Source organism: Varanus komodoensis, unplaced genomic scaffold, assembly GCF_004798865.1.
Source record: "Varanus komodoensis strain SLA01 unplaced genomic scaffold, ASM479886v1 scaffold77, whole genome shotgun sequence".
Taxonomy (NCBI): Eukaryota; Metazoa; Chordata; class Lepidosauria; order Squamata; family Varanidae; genus Varanus; species Varanus komodoensis.
The window spans coordinates 2,513,814-2,539,072 of NW_025336442.1; the positions used below are offsets into that span (position 1 = coordinate 2,513,814).

The window sequence follows — 25,259 nt, forward strand, 5'->3', positions numbered from 1 at the left end:
CAAGTCACACTCCCCTCCCAACCCAGCCCACCGTGGGCTCCCCACATGCTTCGCCATCCCATCTGCTGCAAGCTGCCAGCTTTGGCACAAGGGCCACCTGCTCGCAGGGCTGGGGTCCACTTTGGAGAAGCCTCTGTGGGCCGGATTTCCACGGTAGGCGGGCCCTGGCAGCCAGAGGCCAAGTCAGAGGGCTGGCCCCCTGGAGCGCAGCAGCCCTCGCTGCCAGTGACAGCCTCGGGAGAGGCACTTCCCTTGGGAAATGGGAAGGGCACTGCACCGCAGCTGGGAGAGCACATTCGCCTGGAGACTGCAGAGGGCAGAAGGGCTGTGGCTTTCTGGGGGATGCCCGAGTCTCCCAGCCTGGGGAGCCACACCTGGCTTCCGTCCTGAAAATAAAGGGCAGTAGTGGGAGCAGGGCGATTTTGTCCTGACACGCCGACAGCTGTGTTCGGATGCATTTCCGAATGCCACCACTGCTCCTGGAACAGCAAGAGCCTTGTCCAGCCTCGCCAGGCTCCATCATGCCCAGGGAGTGCCCTGCCAGGGCAGGGCGGCCACGCAGCATGGGGGGGGTGCTGCCCAGGAAGCCGTTTCCACACCCTGCCACGGCGCCTCCGAGCCCCGCAGGTGCCCCCAGAGCGCCCACCTGGTCCTTCTTCTCCAGCGCCAGCGCCATGCCTTCCGCCATCTTGGCTGTGTTCGCCTGACGGGCTTCATTCTGCTCCTGGAGCTTCTTCACAAAGGCTGCGGAAGACAATGGAACAGGCTGTGCTGGGGTGCCACGTGCCACGGACTCGGCCTGCACCGAGGTCTCGGACACGGTCAGGCCGCCCGTGTCTGGCTGGTCTGGTATGCGTGAGCTGAAGCAGCCCCCGCACCTTGGGAAGCCCCGTGCGGAGGATGCAGAGGGGGCTGGACCACCACCCACAATTACAATCTCCCTAATTGTTTTACTGGGGAAGCCGCTTCCAGGAAGCAGAGCAATATATGCCTCGCATTTAGAACCAGAGAGCCAAAAATTGTGTTTGCAGGTGTGTGTGTGTGTGTGTTCAGCATAACATAAACGCATTACAAGCATGTCCCGCACTCCAATTTGTGCGAAGGAGTCGCATCCGTGTGCCCAGGTGATGCGCCTTCCGCTGGGCCACTGAGTGGCGGCAGATCCACCCCTAGCTGCCCCACCATGTCCAGGAGGTGGTGCTGGGGGCTGTTGTGCCTGCTGTGGCCATGCCATGGGGTTCCACGGGGCTCTGCACTGCCCCCTGCTGTTCAACATCTGCATGGAGCCCTGGGGAGAGGCCCTTGGGAGGTGGGGGCTGAGGGCCCCCAGCTTTCCGTTGGATTTGCTTCAAACCCAGGAGAGGCCATTTCCGTCCTGAATCTGCCTGAGCTGGACAATGGACCGGATGAGAGCCAGTAAATTGAGGCTGGATCCAGGTGAGACGGAGGTGCTGCTGGTGAACGGTCCGTCTGCCCAGACGGGGGCCTGCCACCTGTCCTGGGGGGCAAGGTTGCACTCCCCGTGAAGGACACGGTCTATGCCCTGGGGATGCTCCTGGACCCAAAACCACCACTTAAGTCTCAGGTAGACACGGTGGCCGGGAGCACCTTCTCTCAGCTACAGCTGATTTACCAACTTCAGCCCTACCTGGACAGGTAGAGCCTAGTCACAGCCATCCACGTTCTGGTAACCTCTCAACTGGACATCTCTAACATGGGGCTGCCCTTGAAGATGGTCCGGAAACTTCAGCCAGTACAGAACGGGGTGGTGTGAGGGCAGGTGAAGCAGGACCGTGCACCCAGGTGACTCCAGTATTACACCATCTTCATGGGTCACCAGTTGAGCTCTGGGTCCAATCTGAGGGGTTTGCCTTAACATATAAAACCAAGAACAGCTTGGGACCGGGGGTCCTGGGGGACTGCCTGCTCCCGTGTGTACCTACCTGGCCCGTAAGGTCACACGCGGAGGCCCTTCTAAAAAGGCTGACCTCCTCGCCGACAGAACAGCCTCCCAAGAGCAATTTGCCCGGCGCCTTCATGACAATATTTTGGGACCAGGCAAAGACAGTGTTATTTTCCAAACACTGTAGTAATTGATTTTACTGTGCAAACTTTTAGAGAAATTAATTTTTATGCAGTATTTAGTTTTAATCTATCAAGCCTTAACACTTAGCTGTGTATCACTGCATATTGTTGCTTATTGTGGTTTTATCGTTATATTGTGGTATGTTATCTGCTGTTTATTGTTGCCATTTTATCGGTATATCATGCTTATAATTTTGTTATTTCGTTGTTGTAAATTGTTACTATAAACTACCTAGAGAATCCTATGGGACTATTAGTGAGATATAGAAGCTTAATAATAAAACAAACACAGAGACAGGTTTAAGCCTTTTTAGCTGAACAGCAGAATGCAGAAGCCAGAATGTCCAAATGAACGAGTCTTGAATCTACATTTGTCTGGTCAATCACTTGTGGGAAAGGGAGAAAGAGCTGCTTTAAAGTTATCTACAAAACAGAGAGAGGGGAGATAAAGGTTTCGCAGTGCCAGCTCCCTCATGTCTGGCACTAGGCTCCAGCCAACATACAACAGTTCCTTTGTTCGTTACAAATCAGGCAGAAACAGTGCTGCTATTTGACATTTTTCACTCCTGAAGTCAAAACGAGCAACCCGCTTCTTCCCCCTGAGCAAAGCACATCTTTTAAAAAGACATCGCCCCAACTAGACCCTGCGGCCCAAGGCCACAGGCCTCCACGGCACCTGAGGCGGCAGTGGGAGGGTGAGGCTCAGCCTGCCAAGGCCCCTGGAACTGTGAGAGCTCCGAGGTCGAGAAGGAAGCTGACAGGCGGGCATGCACCCTCGTGCCTTCACGGGGCAGGCAGAAGACAACTCCTCCATCTCCTGGGCCCACTGCCGCTGCCCACTCAGTGCTGCTGCGCCTTCCTCCACGCCCAACCCGAGGGGCCCCAGAGGGGAACGGGGCAAGCCCCCGGGGGAGGTCCGGACACCCACGCCCTGGCCCGGCCCCAAGCAAAAGTGGCGCATTTTCCTCTGCCCGCCCATATTTGCGCACGTGATTTCCCAGCGGGCTGCCAGGAAGGCCCATGGACTTGAGGATTCCAAGTGGTACATACAGTCCTGGTGTGTCTCCAGAGCATTCTCAAGCTTCTCCTTCACCTTCTGTAGGTTTCGGATCTGCTCAGCATAATCTTGGGGAAGAGCAGTGGCAGCAGCACCGGATACAGGCAGGCAGGGGGACCGGCAACAGAAGGGTGGGGGGAGAATGGATGGTGAGCAGAGGAGGACAAGGATCTTCTTTGTCCGAAAATCATTCCATTCCAGGAAGGCGAGGCAAGGCAAGGCAGCCTCGCCTCGGCACCGGGAAGAACAAAATGCTGCTACTGGGCACTGAAGATGCAGGCAGGAGGAGAGCTTCCCAGTTTGCCAGGAGGGACAGGTCCAGCAAGGGCGTCCACGAGGGCCGTTTTGCCCTTCACGCTTTAAAGCCTGTCAGAACAGCCCCGGTGGCCACTTTGGGGCTGCACTCATTGCAGGACACACCGATAGAACTGGGCCACAGAAGCTCCCATCCAAAAACTGAAATCCTTTTTGGAGACACCTGAGGGGGTGCTTTGCTTTCCAGCACTTACTGGGGCCAACAGCAAAAAGGCAGGGGTCAAAACAGGAAAAAACATTGGCCAGTTCTAGCTAAAAAATCTCACTGCTAGTAACAGGGTCTCAGGAGAGGCAGTTTAAAACAGGAAGAAAACAACACGGGAGCCAGGAAGCCACCAAATAATGTGGTGGCTGGGGAAGAGGGGTGCAGCCATTGCTGGGAGGGCTGGGATCTGGGAGGGCTGGATCTGATCTCCTGCTCTGGATTCTCTTACGCTACCCACCCCTTGTGGGTAGTGGATAGTACAAAATTTCCTCTGCCTCGCAACCTACTGCAAAAGGCTAGAGGTGCGTCTTCCTGACTTTTGCTGCTCCAATCACAATTTTGCAGGGCCAGGTAAGGCACGCTGGATGGGCTAATAGAGTCCTTGTGAGTCCAGAGCATCACTGAACAAAGCACACACCCACCTGAGCAGAAAAGAGGATGCTTCCTCTCCCAATTTTACTTCTGTAGCGGCATGAAAACCAGAAAGTTTTGCTCCGGGCAGAGTGGGGTGGCGGCAGAAGACTAGAGCTTCATGTTAGAGATGGCCACAGTCCCTGCACAACATGACACCCAGGAGGGAGAGTCCTTCTGCCCTGAAACCAGCATGGCGTGCAGCAGGAAACCTACCAGACAGCTTGATCTCCAGCTTCCGGATTTGTTCGTTCCGGCGGAAGAGCTGGGAGGAGAGATCTTCTCTGGAGCTGCTTCCATCGGAGGGCTTGGCAGGTGAAGAGACACACACGGGCAAACTTAGCGTGAAACACGGGGAGGCTAGCACACGCACACTCGTGCCATTCAGGCACAAAGAATCCACGTAGCCCTGCCCCATTTGCGCACCTTGAGAAGGCTCTGGAAAATGAAAGGACCCACCTCCCCGCTGGCCGGCCCAGCGCCGAGAAACACATTCCAGAGAGCTGGGGGAGGGCGCATCGGACCTCCCAGAGGGTAGTCATGGTGAATCCCCCTGTGGTGGTCTCAGAACATCCAAGTATCCCCGCCCCTTTGCACTAAGCTGGGCAGAACCTCAAGGACTTCTTTCCCCAGCCAGGTGCCCCCCCCCCAGATGTGTTGGACAACCATTCTCATCAGCCCCATCCAGCACGGCCACTCTGTGTGTTGCCCACTTTCTAACCTAAAAAACACACCATGGGAACCATTTCCCAGAGGGGGAAAGCAGAGACCACACAGAGCTCTGCCCAAGCAGCCCTGCGCGAGATGTTTTGAGCAACACCGTGAACTGCCGCCTGCGCTGGCTCGGGCGGACGGGAGCGCCGCGCAAGGCATCCGGAAGGCACTGGGATGAGGCTGAGCCCGGGCCGGCCAGCTCTGGCAGCTCAGGCAGCCGGGGCTCCCGTGTGGCAACAAGCGCTCAGCTCTGCGCTGCAGTTGCTTCGGACCCACTTTCTCTCTCATCTCAGTTGAATGAGCAGGAAGGGTTCCACCTGCACATCACCTCAGACAATGTGAGGTGGACTGCAGGTGGGCATTCACCTTTGCAGAATGCAGGTGAGAGAGCAAGACTGCAACAGTGGTAGAAAGTCCCCCACAAGACAGCTGGTGGGCACAATTATGCGGTCCGACTTGGACGTCAACTTGGCAGGGCAAGCAGGGGCTGGTTCCACCTCTTAGTGAGGCCACCTTCAACCTTGAACAAAAGAAGTTTACCCGAGCATGTTCACTTTGGGAAGAGCATTGCAAACCAGGAATCATGAAATAGGCATTCATATTTGCCTTTAACTCCATGAGCCTTCTCCAATGGAGGAATAAAGTGGATGAACACAGCACAGCTTCTGGAAGAGCTACTTCTGAGCCCACTTACAAAGTCGTCTCCTGAATCTGCTCCAACCGATGTGATAGACTCCTTGCTGACTGATCTGGGCATCCTGCTCACCCCTCCCGGCCGCGGAGCAGTAGCTGCCTCTTCAGCAATCTTCTTCTTCAGTTTTGCAAACATCTTCCTGTAGCTCCAGAATCAGGCCCTCAAAGGGGTGGTGGTCCCCAACCCGACGGCAACGTGCGGAGCAACGGAAAGGGGAAAGCCGCCTCTGCACTGAATTTACTGTCCATCCAAACTTCTTGCTTCCCTCAAGGGGCTCATAGCCCAGTGATGCTGGGAAATTAGAAGGAAAAAGGGAGAAGCCTCTGTAAAGAACGGCTCTGAAAAGACCACTTAACGAGCACAAATCAACCCAGCCACAAGAATCAGAAGCAGCTTCCCCAAGCCGGTGCCTTTCAGTAGGGTCAGGCAAAAGCTCCCAGTGTTTTGGATGGAATATTTTAGAGAAGAAAGGAAGTTTCTGCTGCGATAATTTTTTATGAAAGCTCTTCCCACAGTCAGGAATGCGTTTTCACATTTAAGCAGTAACATGATACAAGTCAAACTGGACAAACAGAACAATGTACTAACTTTCACTCACTGCCCTGTTTCACGTGTATCGCCAGTTCATGTTTGATTAACCCATAAATTGGTGAGACAGTGCTGGAATGAGTCTGTCTGAATCTGAAACACTGATTTGTTGAGGGACAAACAACCCAGAGTTTTAGCCTAAAACACACAGGTTAAAATACTGGGTTGTCTCCACCCCGTCAACCCAGAATTCTGGGGTTGCACATGCAGCAAGCAGGTCAGGAGCAGGATGTTTGTGCACTACTGAGCAACCGGGGATGACTTTGAGCTGTTCAGCCCACAGTTGTTATGTGCAAACCAGCCTTGCAGGAAGGACATTTATCTGCAGAGGCTCTGGGACTCTTGCAGCTTTCCCAGCACACCTGCCCTTGCAGGCGTCAAAGCAGGCACAAAGCCACAGGGGGCCCTCCCAACGCTATCTGGGTGGGGGCAGCATTGGGTGCAAGAGCAAAGAAGATCCCCGGCTGCAGCATGAACTACTGGAGGGAGAGGCTCTGCTCACAGAATGCAAACAGGACTGCCTTCTCCTGACTCAGCCTTTCTCCTTACCTAGCACCAATACTCCAAGTTGCCATGAATTATTCACTGGCTTCCTTGGTAACCGTACAGTAGCTGTTAGACACCAGACACCATCACTTTGATCCTCAAAGAGGATTGCATCAAAATCAGCTAACGGTGCGACTGCAAAAGCAGGGACAGCAGCCACAGCCCTCACTGTACTTAACTCATCTTACCTCACAACACCTGCTATGAGAATCCTCTGAAGCCTTACAAAGTTTGTGACTGCAGCTCTGGTCTTTAATTTAATTTAAACATTTATATGCCATCCTTAACCTCCACTTTCAAACACATGGGGTTCTTAATATTTACTTTATGAACTACCCCAGATGAAGAGCAATCATAATTGTGTGGTAGGATAAAGCACAAGCTACAAAAAGTTACAGTGAAATCAATCAGTTCAATAAACAAACAGTAGCTGAAATTTCCTGCACAGTCCAGACATGTGAGCCAGGCATGGTTAACAGCTACACTATTTAAACCACATGGTTTTGAGAAGACAACCAACCACCTCCTACTGCTACATCCTGCTGAGCAAGCCAAGTTTTAGAGGAAACTTGTCAGACATTATTGAATAATTCTCATTGACAAATCACAGGTACCCTCACGAGAAACCTCCAGAGCTCCCTAGAACCCAGTTCAAAAGACTAACTCTGGATAGAGCTGCAAACCCTCCAAAGGATCAGGTTTGTTGGTTTGGGCCATGGCTAGATCCAGCCCGGGCTTTGGAGGCCCAAGCAACTTCTGCAGCACAAGACACTTTCTTCTGGCTGTGGCAGGTGTTCAGGCTGCAAACCCGCCTGAACAGAATCATGGCATTTTCCTCAAGAGTTTCACACTGATTATCATAATGCACTGCATGTAGGTGTACCACTGAAGACTAGTCAGATGTCTTGGAGATAGTTTTGCTGCTCAACTGTTGACTGAGCATGCATGGGGCATCTCCGCTGATCTTAAATTGTGGTAAAGGCATCCGGTCCACTTTGGGCACCACTCAGAAGTGCCGGCAGGAGCAACTGGAACCTTGGAACAGTTGGGGAAAACAGTGTCTGTAGAAGTGCCTCCCTCTAAAATAACATGCACAGAATGAGGCTAAATCTATGATCTCCCTCTGATGAGTGGAGGACTCTGCTTGCCCAGGGCCACTAGTTCCCCTTCCCTCACACATCACTGCATTTGGCAGGGTCTCCTAACAGTTGATCCAGTACAAATCTGGATCTAACCCAATAAAATCATCTTTGGAAGCAACATGGGAGCAAAGAACCCCTTGCAGCTGCAGCAGAGAGACGGTGGAAGGCTGTCCCAAGGGAGATTGGCCTTGTGCCTCCCATCACAAAAGGAAGCCTCTATGACTTGGTGGCGGCTTTTTAAAAAATGGTTTGATACTTGCATGGAGTAGTTTTCCAGTTGCTTCTTCACTGCTGTTAAGTTGTCATTAGCTGTTCAGGAATGCCTAGGGCTGAAAAGTGGGACCCGAGTCCTTGGAATTAAGCCATGAGCAGGCAACCTGGCATTGGGGCAGGCAGCACAACACCTTTGGGTCAGCTTCGGGCATCCATAAAACAAACTCTCGCATGCCTGAAGCTCCGTCCCTTAAGGGCAATCCAGCCAGTTTACCTTAAGAGGGGAAAAGTTACTATACTATCCAAAGCTTCTTACAACTACGCTTGCACTTCAGTCCCGTTGACTCTCTTCTCATACCTGTCCTTATGACGGTAATTATTAATCACCTTATCAGTCCCTGCAACGGCAATTCCTTTACCTACCTACCTAACCCTGGTACCGTAATTACTCTACTACTTCGTAAACGTCGGTACCATATCTTTCCTAATACCGAAATTATTCCACCCTTATCTGCCTCTGTCACCGTGATTACCATCACACCTCCCACCGCAACCATGAGCTTTTGAGAAGAAATCTCTTGCGGAGTCCAGATTCCGACCCTAACAACTCCTTGTTACCGTAATAAGCAGACAATTCGCCCCCCACCCTTATTACGCCTCAAGACAATTTCTTTTTAAAGGGGAAAATGGGTCTTACATTAATTTCATTGAAACCCACTTAAGAAACGTCCCTTCTCGGGCAGGAGCAGAGACGAAAAGGAATAAACCGCAACGACTCAACTCTTCAACTGGTCCTGACAGGAGCAGGAGAAAGACAGAGAGGGGGACGAAGCCGGACCCGGAAATGCCGTCTCGTTCACCGGCTGGCGGAAGTGACGAGGCAGCAGAGGCGAAGGCGCATGTGCGGAGGGGAGGGCGGGACGAACTGGGGGGGCGGTGGAGCGAGGGGGCGTGGCCAGAGCACAAGCCCCACCCGCTCGCGAGGTTGAAGAGAGGGTGGGAGGGAAAGGGGCGGGGCCGTGGAGGTGGTGCCCGTGGGCGGAATGCTGGAGAAGCCGAGCGCCGCCCTCGCTGGCCTGGGTCCATTCGCAGAAAAGAAAGCAGTGTATTTATTTAATTTTTATGCCTCCCAATACCCGAGGCTTGCTGGGCGCTTAACAAAAATTAAAAGCTAAAAAGAGACGCAACGTGAATGTAAAAAAAAAAAAGAAAAGAGATTGTGAATAAGCAACGCTGCAGGCGAGTTCCTCGGCCATCCCCTAACTTCAAGTTGCAGAGGAGCTGCCCCCGTGGTTAAAAGATTTTACTAGTACTTTATTAAATTCAATTATATGCCGCTCAATAGCCCAGGCGTCCTGTAGCAACCGGATGGGTTTGGAAACAGAACCACGTGGCAGGCACAACTGCGGAAGGAGCTGCCTGGTTTCTATAATGAGCATGTATTGTCCCAGCTCCGCGCAGGTGGAGTGCAAATTGGGCCTGCTGAGGTTCCCCAGTGGCCCCAACAGCCTTTTCCCTCCCACCCCGATCACTGGGTGTTTTCTGGCTTTTGTGCAGTTCTTCCCAATGCACAAAGGCCAAGGATTCAGTTACAGGGCATGGAACTTGTAAACTTAGGAGTCCTTCACACACTGCTTAAAAAAATAAAAAGGAGGTGGTTTCAGATGGACAGGATCAAGAAAGGTAATTTCTCTAGGACTGAGCCAGTTTTTAAACCTGTATTTCCTAAGCCCCTGGATCTTCATTTTGGAATGAACTCGAACTGCACAAAAGGTGCAGGCCACCAACTGGAGGGTGAAAACTCAGTACAGCGGCACCTCAGCTCACCAACACCTCAGTTCATGACCAAATCAGGTTGCGAACAGAAATTTCATGAAAATTTTGCCGCAGGTCGCGAACTCTGCATCGGGTGACTATCGCGAGCGAGCCCACCCTCCCTGCACGGGTGCGATTGTGGTTGTGCTGGGGAAGAGGGGGGGGAGATGGCCGCGCTTGCACCCGTGTTCCCTGCCCAAGTGTGCCCGCAATTGCGCCAGTCTCCCCCCCCCCACGCAGCGCACAAAGCAAAGTGACAACAAAGATCGCGGCCATCTCTCCACCCCCCCCCCGCATGATCGTTGGGGGTGGGGAAGATGGCCAGGATCTTTGTCACTTTGCTTCAAATTTTTGTGAGTAAAAAAAAATAGTTACAGAACGGATTAACCTTATTTACATTGAATCTTATGAGGAAATTTAACTTGGCTCATGACCAATTTGGGTCACTACCAGAGTCCTGGAGCGGGATTAAGTTCGCGAGCCAAGGTACCACTGTATTGGAATAAGTGCCTGTTGGCCAGGGCTGCATCACAAACCATCACAAATGTAGAGCAATTACACTTCCATAAAGCTATCATGTCTTAACAAAACTTTTCTAAGAATCTGATTAAATAAAAAATATGATCTATGGTTTGTGATAAACATGGTAGCAAAAAGAAAGCAAAGTCAGAGGGAGCACAACCCAAAAGCTGTGAAAAAAAATAATTCCCTTCTCAGTTTACTGAGAAGAGTAAATTATTTATCAGTGGCATAAACTCTGAGAATCATGTTGTCATTGAGCCTTCAACTGGGAGTGTGTCATCCTATGCTTGGCTGGGGTTATGCTGGAAATTGTAGGCCTTCTTCCTGTCAAAACATGCATTTGATGGAGCCTTCATACTTTTATTTTCATTCAAATGCACACTCAAATCGGATCCTCAAGACACAAACACACACCATTAAGCAAATATGTTTATTGTATATTGGTAATACATATAATTTGAGTGGGTCTCAGATACAAAAATCATGTACAGTAATTCACAACTGATGGATGCACTCACATTCCAAGCGAACATTAACCAACATGAAAGTCTTCAACACTGACTGCAAAATCCCAGAAATGTCATAACCTTGTTACTTAACACAACATAAAAGCAATATTATTATCAATAATATCATTTTTACAGTATTTTGTTCCCTTGATGCTATGTTGGGTCTGCCGAGAGTCACAGTGTTACAGCTCAGAAATTTTATTCAGTGGACTAGTTTTCCCAGCAGCGGTAAATCGAAGGGTGTGGTGAATGCTTGGAAGTGTACAAAAATTTGCCACTTGCCTCAGCATCACCACCTTGCTGAGACAGCTTTCGTTGAATCACTGGAAACATATCTGCACAAGCTACAGTACGAGTTATCCATATCGTGTGACAAACCAGGAAAGGTGCACAGCAGGATGGGGGAGAGGGCAGGGCTCGGGGTGGAGTGTGTGGCGGAGGCCATCTGGAGGGACTACAGACAGGAGACAGACAACAGGGTTCCACGTCGACTGGGGAGTGCAACTGGTAGCGGGAGCCACGGGAATGGAGGGAGCCATTTACAGCTTTGTAAACAAGAAGGACCCCAGTCTTCTCAGCACAAGGAAAGCATCGAACGATGCTGGTCGGATCAGGAATGCCGTGGAAACCGCAAGTCGTACTGTGGAGACATGGGCACCAGAGACGTGCGTAACAGAAAGTGGCTCTGCGAACCAATACGGAGATTACCCTACAGCGGCATCACATGCATGATGCGCTAGCAGCACTGGGAACGGGTTCGGCACATGGAAAACGCTTGTGCTTCAATCTCCTCGTGAGAGAGATCCTAAGGGACACAGCTGTGAATTCCCCACAACCGGCGTCACAGTTTAATAACATTTCAATTACAGATGAGCATTTGCCACAGATTACTAAAGTATTTTACCAAGAGATGTATTACAACTTCCAAATAAAAGACATGTTTGTAAAAAGGAAAAAAGAAACCCCCACACGTCAGGCATGTTACTTTCTAATACAAGCTGCTGCTGCTGGTTTTGTTTTGTTTTTTTTTAAGTACACATTTGTCACCAGGGTTGGGAATGTGCCATTCTAGGTTCAGCTAGAAATTCGCGAGAATTTCAGTGAGGAACCCTGTTCTATGCAGGCTTTGAAATCTTCATTGTGGTGCACGCATGGCCCTTCCCGACTTAAAGCTATTGGCACTGGGTTGGCTCCCGATTTACCTTACTTAAGAGTCGAGCCACCCACGTCACCCTGAAACTTCTGAGTACAAACCTATTCAAGTTCAGAGAGAAGCAAGTCCTGCAGCTTCCAGGAAATATGGATCTGCTTGCAGTAGGATGAAATCTGGACCCAAACCATTATCCTGTTATTCAGACTACGCTTGAATGTCCCCCTCTGATTGTGCAGCAGGATTCAGTTCTATTTCTAACTACAGAATTTATGTATGCTTTTTGGCGGCATTATTCAAACATGCCCATATGAGGAAAGGGCTCCAAGAATCGCCACAGCTGAGAGCATTACGCATTTTTCCACTCAAATACGCACCAACATGCAGGTGGTGCTGAAAGCACAGGCTTAAACGGTCCACCATGGAATCAGTGACCAAGCCTTAGTGGCATTAGGATTCAAAGCTACCCCAAAAGTCAAGCGAGACTCTCACACATCAAATGTCTGCACTGCCCAAGGGGTGACTGCTTGCAACTGCCAGCGGCTGCTCGGTCCTTGCCAGTCCCAGCCTCCCAAGCAAAACCACACTGAAACAATAAGCAGTTGGTAGCGCTTTAAGCAAACAGAAACAGCCCGCAACCCATTTGCAGATGCTTCACCTACAAAGGCATCCTCTGTAGGAAGCTCCCACTTCCAAAGGAAAGCAAAATGCACTTCACTCTCGTAGGAAACCTTCTGTCTTTTCTTTCTTTCCTTTGCATGTCTCCACTTGGTTGCCCCAACAGGGCAAAATGAGGAAAGTGTGTTTTTGGTGCTTTAGACTATGGCATCGTATATTGATGAGATTTTGTCCATGCCTTACGGCTGCTTAGGATGGCTCTATTAAAATTAACTTCATGGTCAATTCTGTGGTTTCTCACTTAGTAGCAAATATATACATCTCTAGTTCATATTTCTCTCACATTTACTTCCGTAAGTGTCCAGCTATTTTACTAAAACTTGCTTCCCAGCAGCTGTGTGCCATGCCATTGTAGTCCTGGGAAGTACAAAACAAATTTAGAGTCCAGACACATTTTATAGAGCAAACTCTAGATGCTGAAACTGTTGCCAAAAGGCATTGGCTTTGATTACCAATACAAGACTATAAAGCAGGATAAGACTTAGATCTCTGGGCCACTCCAGTAGCTTCTTTATGTCATTCTAAGAAAACTGAACCTGTATCTTTGTGCATTCAAACCTACATCTATGAAAACCATCTCACCCTTGTCCGCAAAGGATTAATTCCTAAAGAATCCTCCATAATGATCTGGGAAGTGTAGAGATCTTGCATCCCAGGCAATGAGAGATGTCAAGATAGAAGGAAGGGCTGAAAAACAGTTCTGATGGATCAAAAGGCCAGTATTTCAAGATTCCGAGCAACCCAGCAGAAGACAAACATTGACAGCAGCTCATTAATTATAGCCTGAATGTGAAGAATCTACAGTGGATTCAGCAGTGCCAAAGATGATCACCATCTGGCTAGGGTGGCCAACAGCAGACACAACAAAGCAGAGCTGTCTCATCCTTTGCTGTAGAAGTTCTCACAGCAGCCCTGTGTCTGGTGCATTACAATACAAGAATTAATCCCGGAGAAGGGAGCACTATCATCCAAGTGCAAGAAAACCCCAAGCAGACCTTGCATCATTGTCTGGAGAAGAAGACGACAAGCTGAAGGTGCCTTCAAAAATTCTGGCAGGATTCTGAAGCCAATGGAATGGCAAGTGCAATCCAAAACATTATTCAGTCTCTCCTCTTCAATTTCAGCTAATTTGATCTGTACAGAGCAGATGTGTCTGCTTCCTGATCTCATGACCACTGGGATAATGAATATCAAATGGATTTTTGGAGATTCACCTGAATCCAGGAACCCCCCACCCCACAAAGATATTCCAGTTGCCTTTCTGGACAGCGATTTCTTGGTCTCCAAGAGCAATTTCCAAGCAGCCCTTTCAGATAAAAACATCAGCTTTGTGATCAATGGGTCTGTTCCTATTTTGAGCAAAACTACTGAAATCAGCGGTAGATGTTAGCCATAACTAATTTCAGTCTAACCAACTGCTGTGGGGAGGGCGGTTACATCAGAGAAAGTGTGTGGGGCTGCTCTTATGCAGAGAAGGGAGGCATAAACCTTCCCAGACACTTTTAACCTAAATTCCTGCCATACAACATGGAAACTTAAAAAAAAATCCATTATTGCCAGTTAAGGTTTTTTCCTATTTTAGCCCCCTCATGGAGGGGCCATTTTGAGAGAAGGAGAGTAAGCAGCTGGCTGGGAAGATTGAGACCTGCCAACACAGAGGTCCCAATCCAGGTAAACAAGCAGCAAAGTTCAGCTGCATGCAATGGTACTGAATATGTGTCATTTAGCCCCAAGTCTAGCTAAATCTGGAGTCAACCCACTGTTTGATAATCTGGCAAGTAAAAGCATCACACTCAAAAACCTGCTAAATTACACAGTGAGAGCCAAGTTATTGTTCTAGGAGTCACCACCAATTAATAGTTCATTAAGACTTTGCCAACCTGTAGCACCAGAAATCCCATTTACCGCAGCAAGTGAATGAATGAATCAGCTGGTAATGCAGAGGAGGGCCAGGAGTGCCTGCTCCCTGCTGCTTGGGTGCCGCCTGCTTCAGGGCCCGTGGTGATGACGGGGCACACTGGACCGAATCACTGCAACACCGGGGCTGCCCCATGGACAACTGGGGCGGGGGGTGCTAGCCAAGTGTGCACATGAAGAGCCGAACCACCGTCTTGTGCCTAGCAATTCTGCAAGGCTTCTTAAGGCAGCAGCCAAAGGAAGGCTAAGCATTAGACACGTTCACCCTTACAAGTCCGAGCTATTTAACTGTCTGCACCCTTGTTTTGCCTTTCCTTGCGCCAAAGCTTCTTAGGCATCACACAAGCCCATCCTTCTGGCTCATAAAGGAAGAAAAATAGTGTCTATACGCAGAAAGACATATACCACATTCTTCCGAGGCAAGCTTCTGCTGGAAACTTACACCTGAGAGTTTTCTCAAGAACAGATTCTAGAGAGTATCTGTACAAACCGCAGGTGATCATTTCCAGGGGCTTGGGAGAGAACTCAAAAGGCTTGAAGCTACAGGTGCGCGGGTGTTTGTTCTTAAACTGGGGATTCCAGCCAGATGTCCTACCACTCATCTGTGGTACCTCCCCATAAAATCTGTTCATGGTGCCGCATGTGTGTAGCCAACACAACATCCACCATGACAGAGGAAAAATACTAAGGTTTCAAAGCTAGATCTACAGCAGGAATGAATAGGGTTGAGCTAGTTTCTTTTCTCACTCACCTGATTTTAGCAACCACAAGGACTTTTTTTTTTTTCAAATCATCTTAGTTTTTTTAAAGGATCAATAGAATCCAAAAACTTAAAAGGGATACAAAGGGCAATACATCTGATAAGGCCCTTTGATTTCTCTCCAGCATACTGTTCTAATTTTAAAACCAATGAGTGCCAAAAACACAATTCAAAAATAGATTGATGGGATGGCTTTGATCCAGCAGAATTTGTCCTGCCGCTTGATGGGAGCTCCTGCCCCATGGAGTGCATGACCAGAGGCAACCCGGAGTGCAAGCCACCTCCAGTAACCCCCAAAAAGGGGAGCCTTGACCCGCCCTCCATTCAGCAAGTGCCCCCGCTGCCCTTGAGGGCTACGTCAAAAATATCTTATATGATGTAAGGCAGACCTCTCCACCCGGTGCCTTCCAGATCTGTTAGCCTGCAAGTCCCATCATTCCCAGCCAGCATGGCCAATGGCTATGTTGATCTAGGGCATTTTTGGAGCTGCTGCAGTGAAGGACACCCCTCCGCCTTTGATTGTCCTGTTCATAATGAAGCTGGAAACACGTTCTTCCCACAACTCCTGCTTTGTTTCAGCCCTGGTGCAGTTCACCCCTGCAGGATGGCGAGTATTAGTTAACATTCAGATAAATTATATTAAAAACCTGGCGCTGTTGCACCCGTGCCAGAAAAGCTGAGACAACTTGCATCAAGACTCATGCAGCAGCCTGTTTGAAGAATGAGTATCTGACTTCAATCGCCTTGTACTCACTGGCATTTTGCACGCCTGTTCTGTTGAACCGCACACAGAGTTCTGCCCTGCCCGGCACCTACAGGGTCAACAAATATTCAAGAGATGCTTCTTTTCCAGGCTTACACCAATGAACTGCTTCAGCACGAATGTTGGCCAAATGGAGCAAGACAAAGCCAGTGTGGGACCTCCACAAGGTCTCCCCGGGCCACCAAAGGAAGCGTGTTGAACGACGGACACCCCCTCCCGCCCAAGAAGGAAGAGGGCATTCTCGATAGCCAGCCACTGCTTGCAGGAAGCACACAGAAGCACGGTCTTTTTCAGCGACTTCCCCAAGGAACGGCTTCACCCGAGATGGATAAAAAATGGAAATTGTGCTGAACTAGTGTTCCTTATCACGAGCCGGAAGCCTGGTTGGGGAGCTTCGTGTGGTTGCTGTTAGGTCACTAAATGATGTGCTTCCCCCTGGGCGTGAGACACAATCACCCCCGGATCACTTGGGGAGAGGAGCCCTTTCACTGGCCCCCACAGCTCCGAGCGCCACCTCTGAATGGCTGCCTCAAGCGATCACTGACCGAGGACGGCGTTCAGGACACTGGAGTGCATTTTGCTCAGCTCTGGTGTATACATCTTTGTTTTGTATACATATAGTTCCCAAGCAATCATATATATATATATATATATATATATATATTTATAAATATATCTTAATATCTACATATATACAGGCACATTTACAGGAAGCATCTCTTTCCCATGATGGCAGGCAGAGTGCATATACACATAATGAAACGCTTTTCACCCATACTAACATTACCAAAACAAAAAGGTAACAAGGGATTGAAAGAACAAAGCACCACAGGAGAAAAAGCCCCATTACCAAACCTAACCAACTCTGCCATTAAACTGCTTTTTTGATTGCCTGCTGAAAAGTGAAGGTATTTTAAAGCCAGGCGTATCAGGGCCGCCTGCGCTTGGCAAGCCCGACCCCACTGCCCATGTTTTCATTGCACGTCACGCCCGGCCTAAGGCACCTCTTGCTGTCGCGTGCCAGCCACCACCTTCCGCAGCTCAGCAACAGAGCTCAGTCCTGCTGCTCCCAGCGTGCGGGCCGTGATCTTGGACGGCACTTTTCACGACAGCCTGTTGGAACAGATTCCAAGCAAAACAGGGTTTACTCTCAGGCAAAACATCCCCCCACACACGCCCAGGGGCATTGCCCTGTCCTTCCCCCTCTCAGCCTCTGTCCGACACTCACTTTGAAAGACTTGCGTTCTCTGCCGAACGTCTCAAAATGACCCCCGCGATTGTCACGAGCATGCAGGCTTGCTCGGCTGTAAGAGCATGTGCACTGCACACGTGCTCCGTGCGGAACCAAGCCTCAAATGCCACACAGCGGCCCCGCTCCCCTGGAAAGGGCTGTCCCCAAGACGGCCATGTGCAGGCACAGGCACTGCTGGGCTCCTGCACGGGGCATTTCCTCTGAAAAACGTCCTTGACCCATCGTGGTGTGACAAGCTGGTTGCCGCACTCTGGAGCATCACCTCCTTCTTGGCTCCTCCATGCCACGGGCTGGTTATGGACTGCAGGTGGGGCAAGGAAGTGAGAGCTGGAGGCCTCCCGAAGTGGTTGTGCTTCGCTGTAGGTTCAGGGACAGACCCTCCTGCTTCAGGAGTGGTAGCAAGAGCTCCGGCTTGCCCTGTTTTGGGGTGGGGACCATTTGAGAGCAGTGCCTTGTTGGTGCTGGCACCTCCAGGCTCTCCCTCTCCATTCCCAGGTGAGTGCTCCCAAGCAGTTCCATTCGGGTGGCCACCAAGCTGGTTTGCCCCAGTGCCCTGGCAGAAAACCCCCACAACAACTACAAGATTCTGGCCAGCCTATGAAGGGGTCCTGTGGGGAGAAGACCTGTAAAAACAGTAACAGATGCCTCACTGCAGCTCTGGCCAAGACGACGCCTGGGCCGCAGGGGAGCCACGAGAGCCATGCCGCGACCGGAGCGAGGGTTATTCCGGCCGTTCCAGGCTCAGGAGGCCCGGCGCTGGCCATTCTCAGGAGGCCCGGGAGCGCACCATCGGTGGACTGAGGCGATGGCGGGAACCACCCTCCTGGGCTGTAGGAGAGCAGGAGGAAAGGGTTCTTTTGCAGTCCAACTGCCACAGCCACTGCTCGCCGTGTTTCCCTGTGCACAGAAAGCTGCTGCTCTTCATTTCTAGCCTGGGAGATGGTCCTTCATGGAGCGACAGTGGAAAGCAGGCCTCCTTCGGAGGGTTTCAGAATCCAGAGCAGTTCTGGCCATCCTCAGAAGGTCATGGCTGTGCAAGAGGTACGTGGTCCAACAAAGAGATGGGGGGCCCTTTCTTGAGGCGGTAGCACAGCAGGAGCCGGCGCTGCAGGGTCAGGCCAGAGACCGGCGGTTTTGGCCCCAGTACGATGTTGCTTTTACATCTGGATAACAAATTTAGAGGGAACAGCATTTCACTTGAATGGGATCGCTGGGCTACCTCTTCAAGATCTCCTTTCTTGGAGTGGCCAAGTGGATCGTCTCAAAAGACTCCTTTATTGCTATGGCTGATTTCCACAACGTGGTCCCACCCTTCACATTTCAAATCCAGAATACTTTCGGGATGGAATATACAGTTCTTTTTTTGGGAGTCTTTCCCCTCTCCTCCTCCATTTTTTGCTTCCAATTTTTTAAAAAGTGTACAAAAATAAAGGATTTCCACACACAAGGGCTAAAAGTGACCAACAGCATTGAAATACTTTGTGACATGTGGCTGGGTTCAACTGCCAAATCAAAATTTAAAACTCAAGGGATTTCTTTAGTCTAAAATTTTTAAAAGGAGGAATTCCTCTATAAAATTGACCCCATACAGAATGGAACAGCCGTGCCCACAGCCAAGCCATTTTTATTGGTTAAAAAAATAATCGTAACTTTAAAAATAAAAATCAAGTAAGTTCCTTTTTGTGGATTTTCACATTAGAAAACTGCATCATTTCAAAAAATCTGTGGCTGGGAAAAAACCCTGCAGTAGAAAGCCAGGATTCTGCGTTTCCATTTTTAATAATCATCCAGCGTGGTTTCCAGGAATACGTTTCGAACATCCAGCATGGAAGCCAACTCTAAGATGTGCTTTTGGAGGTGTGGATTCTCCACTGTTTCATCCCTTGGCAGCTGGGGATACGATTCTGGATAATTCCTAGTTTCCTGCTACAGGAAGAGAAGGGTAAGGGAAGAAAGAACAGCCATTTCAATTGCCCAGTCCAGTCTTCATGAAGGAAAATGCATGTCAGGACTTATGTAGCTGACCTTGGCTCATGGCGCACTGCAGCTGTCTTCTACAATTCAGGCATGTAGACAATAATTTCTCAGCGTAATGCAATAAATACAAATGGGAATTTGCCTTTTGCCTGTGGCTGTGCACCACTGGTCACCACGGCTGGGCACTTTCCAAGGCCCACACCTGAGCAGGGGCTCACAGACAAGAGCCCTCCGGAGCAGCTCTTCCTGGTGGCCACTGCAACCTGCTGGTTCAACCTGTCTCTCACTCTGTCCCCGACACCTGTGCTAGTGAAAAGCAGTTCCTACCTTAGCCTTTAACCCGGGACTTGGCGCAGCTCAGCAGTGGGCCTGAGCCAGTGCTGACCTCCGTTAACAAGCCAAAAACACGCCATTCCTAGGTTGTTTCGTGATGCACAAACACAGACACTCCAGGCTGTTTATTGGCTAAACATCCCAGAATGAATCAGCCACTGCCCACGATTGCGCACCACCATCCCAGCTGCCTTTGCAGTGCTGCCGGCATGCGATGCAGACGAGGGTTTGTTTCGGTGCCTCTTTTGGTAGCCTGGCCAAAAAATCCACCAACTGCTGACAGTTCTAGATTTACATGTGACAACTGCGTGTGGTTTAAACAATCCAAAGCTTACAACCCAACACCAAAGCATGAATTTTCCTTATTTGTGGTTAACTCCCTGTGAAATGTTAATGTGGTCACTGTGGCAACCCAGAATTTGACAACCCATGGCCTGAGCTGGCATTATGAGAGGACCGAGCTAATATCTATCTGATGCGAAGAAGAATGAACTTCCCATCATACCCGGAAGATTTTGTGCATCCTCATGGTGGCCGAGCAGAAGATGAATCTGGTTAGAAGTAAGCGAAGGAATTCATCTCCGAAAAACTGGAGAAAGGCCTGGTCTGCAGAGAGGAACAACTGGTTCTTAGAGAAAGCTGTTTTTAAAAACGCCATCATTGCAAATTTCAGGACAAGGGGACGAAGTTCCTCCCCAACCCCAGACGCAGCACTTTTAAAGCCCAGAAACATCATCCTCACTCTTTGCCCTGGCTGCAAAGCTCCTTCGGTCAAAGACGTACCTATGGAGCGGGAATGAGTCAGCAACTGTGCAATATCCCGGTTAATTTTGCGAAGGTAGTCGTGACACTTGTCCCACAATCCTTTGCGCATGCTTGATAATCCAGAGACAAACAGGAATGCCATTAAAGGGTTGTTCAGAAAGAAGCTGAAGAGGCTGCCACGCTGAGACTGATCTGGAAGTTAAGAAGAGGCAGTGGGCTTAGCGTATGGAACGGATGAGAGCAAGGAGAGTGAGCAGAGGAGGAGAGAGTTGGCCGCAGCAACAGCTCTGCAGCCTTCAAGTGTGATGCGCAGAGGCACCGCAAAACGCTACGACGGGCCCCAAGTCAGCTCCCCACAACTCAGACGGGCTTAGACAAACGGGACAGCAGCCCGTTCTTGCCACTGCAAAATCAATTCCCCCAACCCACATGAAGGCCTGTTTTCTTCCGCATACAGCATCATATCTGTGCGGCCATTTTCACTTAGGTTCCTCGCCTGCTCCGCCTACAGCAGTGGCAAATGAATGTAAAGCCCAGCAAATAACCAGCTTCAGAAGCCTCCTCGCATTTTTGCAGTCTGGCTAAAGAAGTTAAGTGTGACGTTTCCAGAATGCAAGGCTTTTGGCAAGCCAGTGGGGACAGGCGTGTTCAACCTCTGAGCCCTGAGGGCCAAATTCCACTTCAGAAAAGCTCTCAGGGGCCGCATTCAAGAGGTGGGTGGGGCTAAAGGGCCAGGACCAAAGAACAAAAACTACCAGCCTCTCTGAGCTGAGGGCCCTTAGGAGAGACATCTGAACTGCTGAGAACGGGGCGGGTGCCAAATCTATACATGACTGTGGAGGAAGAGAGGCTGAGCCAAGAAAAGGGGCACAGCCACCCGGAAGGTGCCAGGCAGCTGGGCTGGGATCCCAAAAGGCTCTATTTGGCCTCTAGTTCTGCACCTCCACTGTGGTGAGAGAGCGGGCCCCCTCACTGGGTGGTAACTGCTGTGAACTGCTAATTAGCGCCAGCAACACCTCGTGTAAACTGACGAGAAAAGAGGCACCATACCTCGAAGGAGCCGACCCCCAAGCCCACCCAGAATCGCACAAAAATGCTCTTCCCCCAAGTACCGTCTCAATTATCCACCACAGTGGAAGCTGGCCCTTCAGCCTGACTAGCTCTCAGCTCTGTTTCACATTGTTAAGGCTAAGCAGCAAAGGAGAAAGGAAAGATGACTGTATGTAAGGTGTACATACATTAGAGAAGAGAACCCCCTCCTTTTTTCTCTCCCACGCTGGAGACCTTCACCGTTTGGTGCATGCGTGTGTTTTCGTTCAGGACAAACCAAGGCAAGTTCTATTATTGTCAGTGTTCCCCCGGACTAAAAGGGAGGGTTATTTTGCAGGAACAGTGCTTACTTTCTACGCAAAGCCTCCTGGTGCATAATAGAACTTACCTCCACAGCCAAACGGTGAAGTCTCCAACGCCTCCCATGCATTCGTGGCTGACCACCACCTTCCTGAGCCACAAATTATGTCACCAGACGGGACTTCATGCGGGGAAGTAGCAGTAAGGGGGCAGCTCTCTCAGAGAGAGGCACACCAGAACCATTTACAGTTATAGGGACTGGAAAAATGGGTTGGAAAGTTAATAGATATAGAGAGCCTTTCAAGTCGAGCAAATATTCAGCTCCCTCCTTTAGATCCACTAGTCAGTCCACAGAGTGTCTTCCACTAAATTTGTCCAGCCAAGCAAGCCCCTAAGGACAGGCCAGCCAAGCTTCTGCCGCAACGGCACGGGAGACAACACACGCCCGTCGTCACACCCAGACAACACGTCAGTGGGAACCTAAAAGCCAGTGGAGGCTCTGCCTTCCCGTTCCCTTCTCAGTGTCCTTTGTGCGAGCCACTTACGCATGGCCAAAAGAGAGGGGACACACCATCAGAACAGAGGACGTCTATGCGCATAACCTTTGGCTCAGAAGTGGTCCTTTTGACAAACGCTCCTGTTTTTTGGCACACGGGACCACGCCCCATCCTGCAGCAACACGGCTAGCCCAGGGTGGGTCACCACAAGAGTGCGGACCCTCAGAGTCAGGGACTGGAGCTGCCCCTCCAGCTGCCCCACATGGCACGGTCCCTTCCTTTGTCCCAGCTGCCAGTCACCTGCTGCTTTCCTGGCTTCTGTGCAGTTTCCCCCCGTTTCAACAGTATTAAATGCCTCTTCGTGGCAGGAAGAAGCCACAGTGTGCTTGGGGTGTATTTTGCCCTGGGCCATTTGGCCTTAGGCCCTGCCTGCCACTGGGAGGCCGTCTCTAAACCCGAATTCTGTCCTCAGGCTGAAAGACGGTCCCCTCACCCCTCCCTGAACGGTTTTATGTTCTTTCCTCCGGTGGCAGGGCAGAAAACACAAGGCAGAGCGGGATGGCACGGCCCGGTCGACCCATTCTGCAGGTAGCACCAAGTGAAGGCAGCCAGGACACGGTCGGCTGAAGTTGTGGGGAAGAGGCGTGCCCTGTTCCTGAGAGAGCCGACGGCATCGGCACCTCTTCACCAGGGGTGCTGATGGGCGGCTTATCTCAGCTTCAGCCAGTATGTCCATGAGACGCTTACTGAGTGATCCCAGAAGACAGATGCTCTAACCCAGTAACCCCTCCCCACAAAAGGCTCACGGTGGTTCAGGGAATCGAAGGGAAAAGGGTGTTGTCGGCCGCTGTTAATCCGGAAAGCTCGCGGCCTTGTTCACGGACATTCTGGAAGCATGACATGCCAATGCAATAAACGTGAAACTCTGTCCTACCTTGCAATGCTTTTGGATATGTTGTGGGAGAAAGCAGGCACACCAGCGGCTGTCCAAACAGATTGGTGAAATTCTGGAAGAGAGCAGTTGGGACAGAGTCCAGAGACTTGTGTGGAAACAGCTAATTCTCCTGTCATGGGACAATGCCACCAAAACAGGGTCCCCGTCACTGGTCGGAAGAGATGGGCAGCTCTACTTAGCTAGGGGTGGAGAATCTCCTTCCACTCCAAGGGCCAAATTCCATTTGGGGGGCGGGGGGGGGATGTTAATGGCGGTCAGGATAAAAGGCCAAAGGGGCTGAGCCAAAACAACACCATTGTGTTAAGCACAGTCCTTAACCAGCCTGGACAGTAAAAGGCCCATGCCTCTCAGCATGGCCCAGCCAGCACAGCTAAGCCTCTTCCAGGCTTCATTCCAGGCCGTTGGAACTTAAGAACACAATAATCATGTGCAATTTCAGAAAGAAAGGGGGCCTATGAATCCAGGGTGCTGGCTGGGGGCTTTTTCCTGTCTAAACTTGCACCTGAAAGCTGATATGGCCAAGAATGACGACTTGACTTGGGGGAGCCTTTCTCACCTTTCAGAATGTGACAATTCTGCATAAAGGCCAAAAACCCACCACATAAACAGGGGTCAGAGGAAAGAGGATGGGGTCAGTGGAATCCCCACAGCCGGACTTCCTGCCTGGAGAAGCTGCAGGGACTCCTCAGGGGACCTTCTTGGTGTAAAGCAGCAGCTGTGCCGCACATTAGGGCCCCTTCTTGTCATGCCCCCACTGCAGGAAGCCTTCTCAGGGGGAACTAGAGCTCCCCAAGGTCGAGAGCACCCAGATCAGCCCACGTGAGAAGACCAGGAGGGAGATGGGACTTCTAGGGCTGGGGGACTCGGTTGCTGAGGAAGCTGGACAACCCGGGAGTGTGCAGCTCCAAGAAGGGGCTGGTGGGGGCCCCTTGAGAAGGCAGGCCGGATCGTGAGCAGGAAAGGCCTCCGCAGCAGCAGGAATCCTACCCTAAGCCTAAATAAATAAATAAATCACATGCTTCCCACTTCCACCTCAGCCGTGCTGGAAGCAGCCCATGGCTGCCGCTCCAAGTGCCTGCCCTGTTTTCCCGACTGTGCCTCTCGCATGGGCGTCTGTCTTGCCGACTTCTGGACTCTGGCCTGGCCCTGCTGTTCCAGAACTCCGAGTGTGAGCTGACAAACATAAAAAGAGCCCTGCTCTTTTTATAAAAACCGGCCGGTACCCGGTTCACACAGTGGCCAGCCAGGTGCTCGCGGAGCCCCCAAGCCACAGGAGCCTCCTGGCTGTGCTCCCTAGTGATGCGGGAGGGCCTCCTCCGGTAGTGCGGGGAGCATTCAGCCGCCAGGGCGAGGGGTCTCGGACAGCCTTCTCCGGGACTGGCACCAGCCCCTTTGAGAGCCCCCAAGTCGGAGTCCTGCACGCCCGTTTGCAGAAGTGGCTCTCGGAACGTAGCCATGTGCTGTATGCTTGACTGCCGTCCCTTGCGTCTGGCCTTGGCAACATCTCCAAGCTATTTCAGGAAAATCCATGTTTGCCCAGAAAAGTGGGTCTGCCCGGCAGGGCCGTACCCAAGCAAACCAGGACACCTCCGTCCCGCCCTACGCAATGTCTCCCTGGGGCAGCAGAAGCCAGCGCCCCTTCGAGGGATGGCTGCTCCGGATGGGAATGGATCGCGGGCACCGGGGAACCTTCCACAGGGACACACACCAGAGGTCACCCCACTCCACGGGGTCCTCTGATTCTGTGTATCATTTCTGGAGGGCTGGAAGAACTACTGTGGAAAGGAGGGGCTGAGGAAGACTTGGGCTGGCGATCCCAACCCAAGGAAAGTAAGTTTGGCCAATCTGTTGGACAACAGAGAACCTTCTCCAAGCTGATCTCCTTCAGGGGCCTTGCCTGACAGCGAGCCAGTAATGAAAAGCAGCTGTGCTTTCACAACCAGGGCCAGACTCCTCTAGTGCTTCCTGTCACACTCCCCACGGTGAAGAGAGACCTCGGGGGGGGGGGGGGGGCAAAGGGATGGAGGAGAGGAAAGAGTGTGAACT

At 51.0% G+C, this 25,259-nt stretch overlaps 2 protein-coding genes across 8 annotated transcripts in view; both read right to left on the reverse strand.

The window, feature by feature from the left end:
* The window catches only part of GOLGA1 (golgin A1), a 31,107-nt gene extending 22,309 nt beyond the window's left edge, over positions 1–8,798 (reverse strand). For 2 of the 4 annotated variants that reach the window (XM_044453199.1, XM_044453198.1), the window contains exons 1-5: positions 8,668–8,798; positions 5,482–5,772; positions 4,290–4,380; positions 3,136–3,210; positions 647–744 (exon numbers count right to left, since the gene is read on the reverse strand). In XM_044453199.1, the coding sequence (XP_044309134.1) occupies positions 647–744; positions 3,136–3,210; positions 4,290–4,380; positions 5,482–5,616 (399 nt within the window). In that variant the 5' untranslated portion in view covers positions 5,617–5,772; positions 8,668–8,798. Of the gene's footprint in view, positions 1–646; positions 745–1,648; positions 3,211–4,289; positions 4,381–5,481; positions 5,773–8,667 lie in introns of those variants that run through there. The other 2 variants (XM_044453200.1, XM_044453201.1) reach the window with 2 other exon arrangements.
* Positions 8,799–10,716: 1,918 nt separating this feature from the next.
* Positions 10,717–25,259, reverse strand: part of SCAI (suppressor of cancer cell invasion) — a 71,736-nt gene continuing 57,193 nt past the window's right edge. For all 4 annotated transcript variants that reach the window (XM_044453077.1, XM_044453076.1, XM_044453078.1 and 1 more), the window contains 4 exons: positions 23,193–23,265; positions 20,430–20,603; positions 20,152–20,252; positions 10,717–19,262 (listed from right to left, as the gene is read on the reverse strand). In XM_044453077.1, coding sequence (XP_044309012.1) covers positions 19,113–19,262; positions 20,152–20,252; positions 20,430–20,603; positions 23,193–23,265 — 498 coding nt within the window. In that variant the 3' untranslated portion in view covers positions 10,717–19,112. The remainder of the gene's footprint in view (positions 19,263–20,151; positions 20,253–20,429; positions 20,604–23,192; positions 23,266–25,259) is intronic.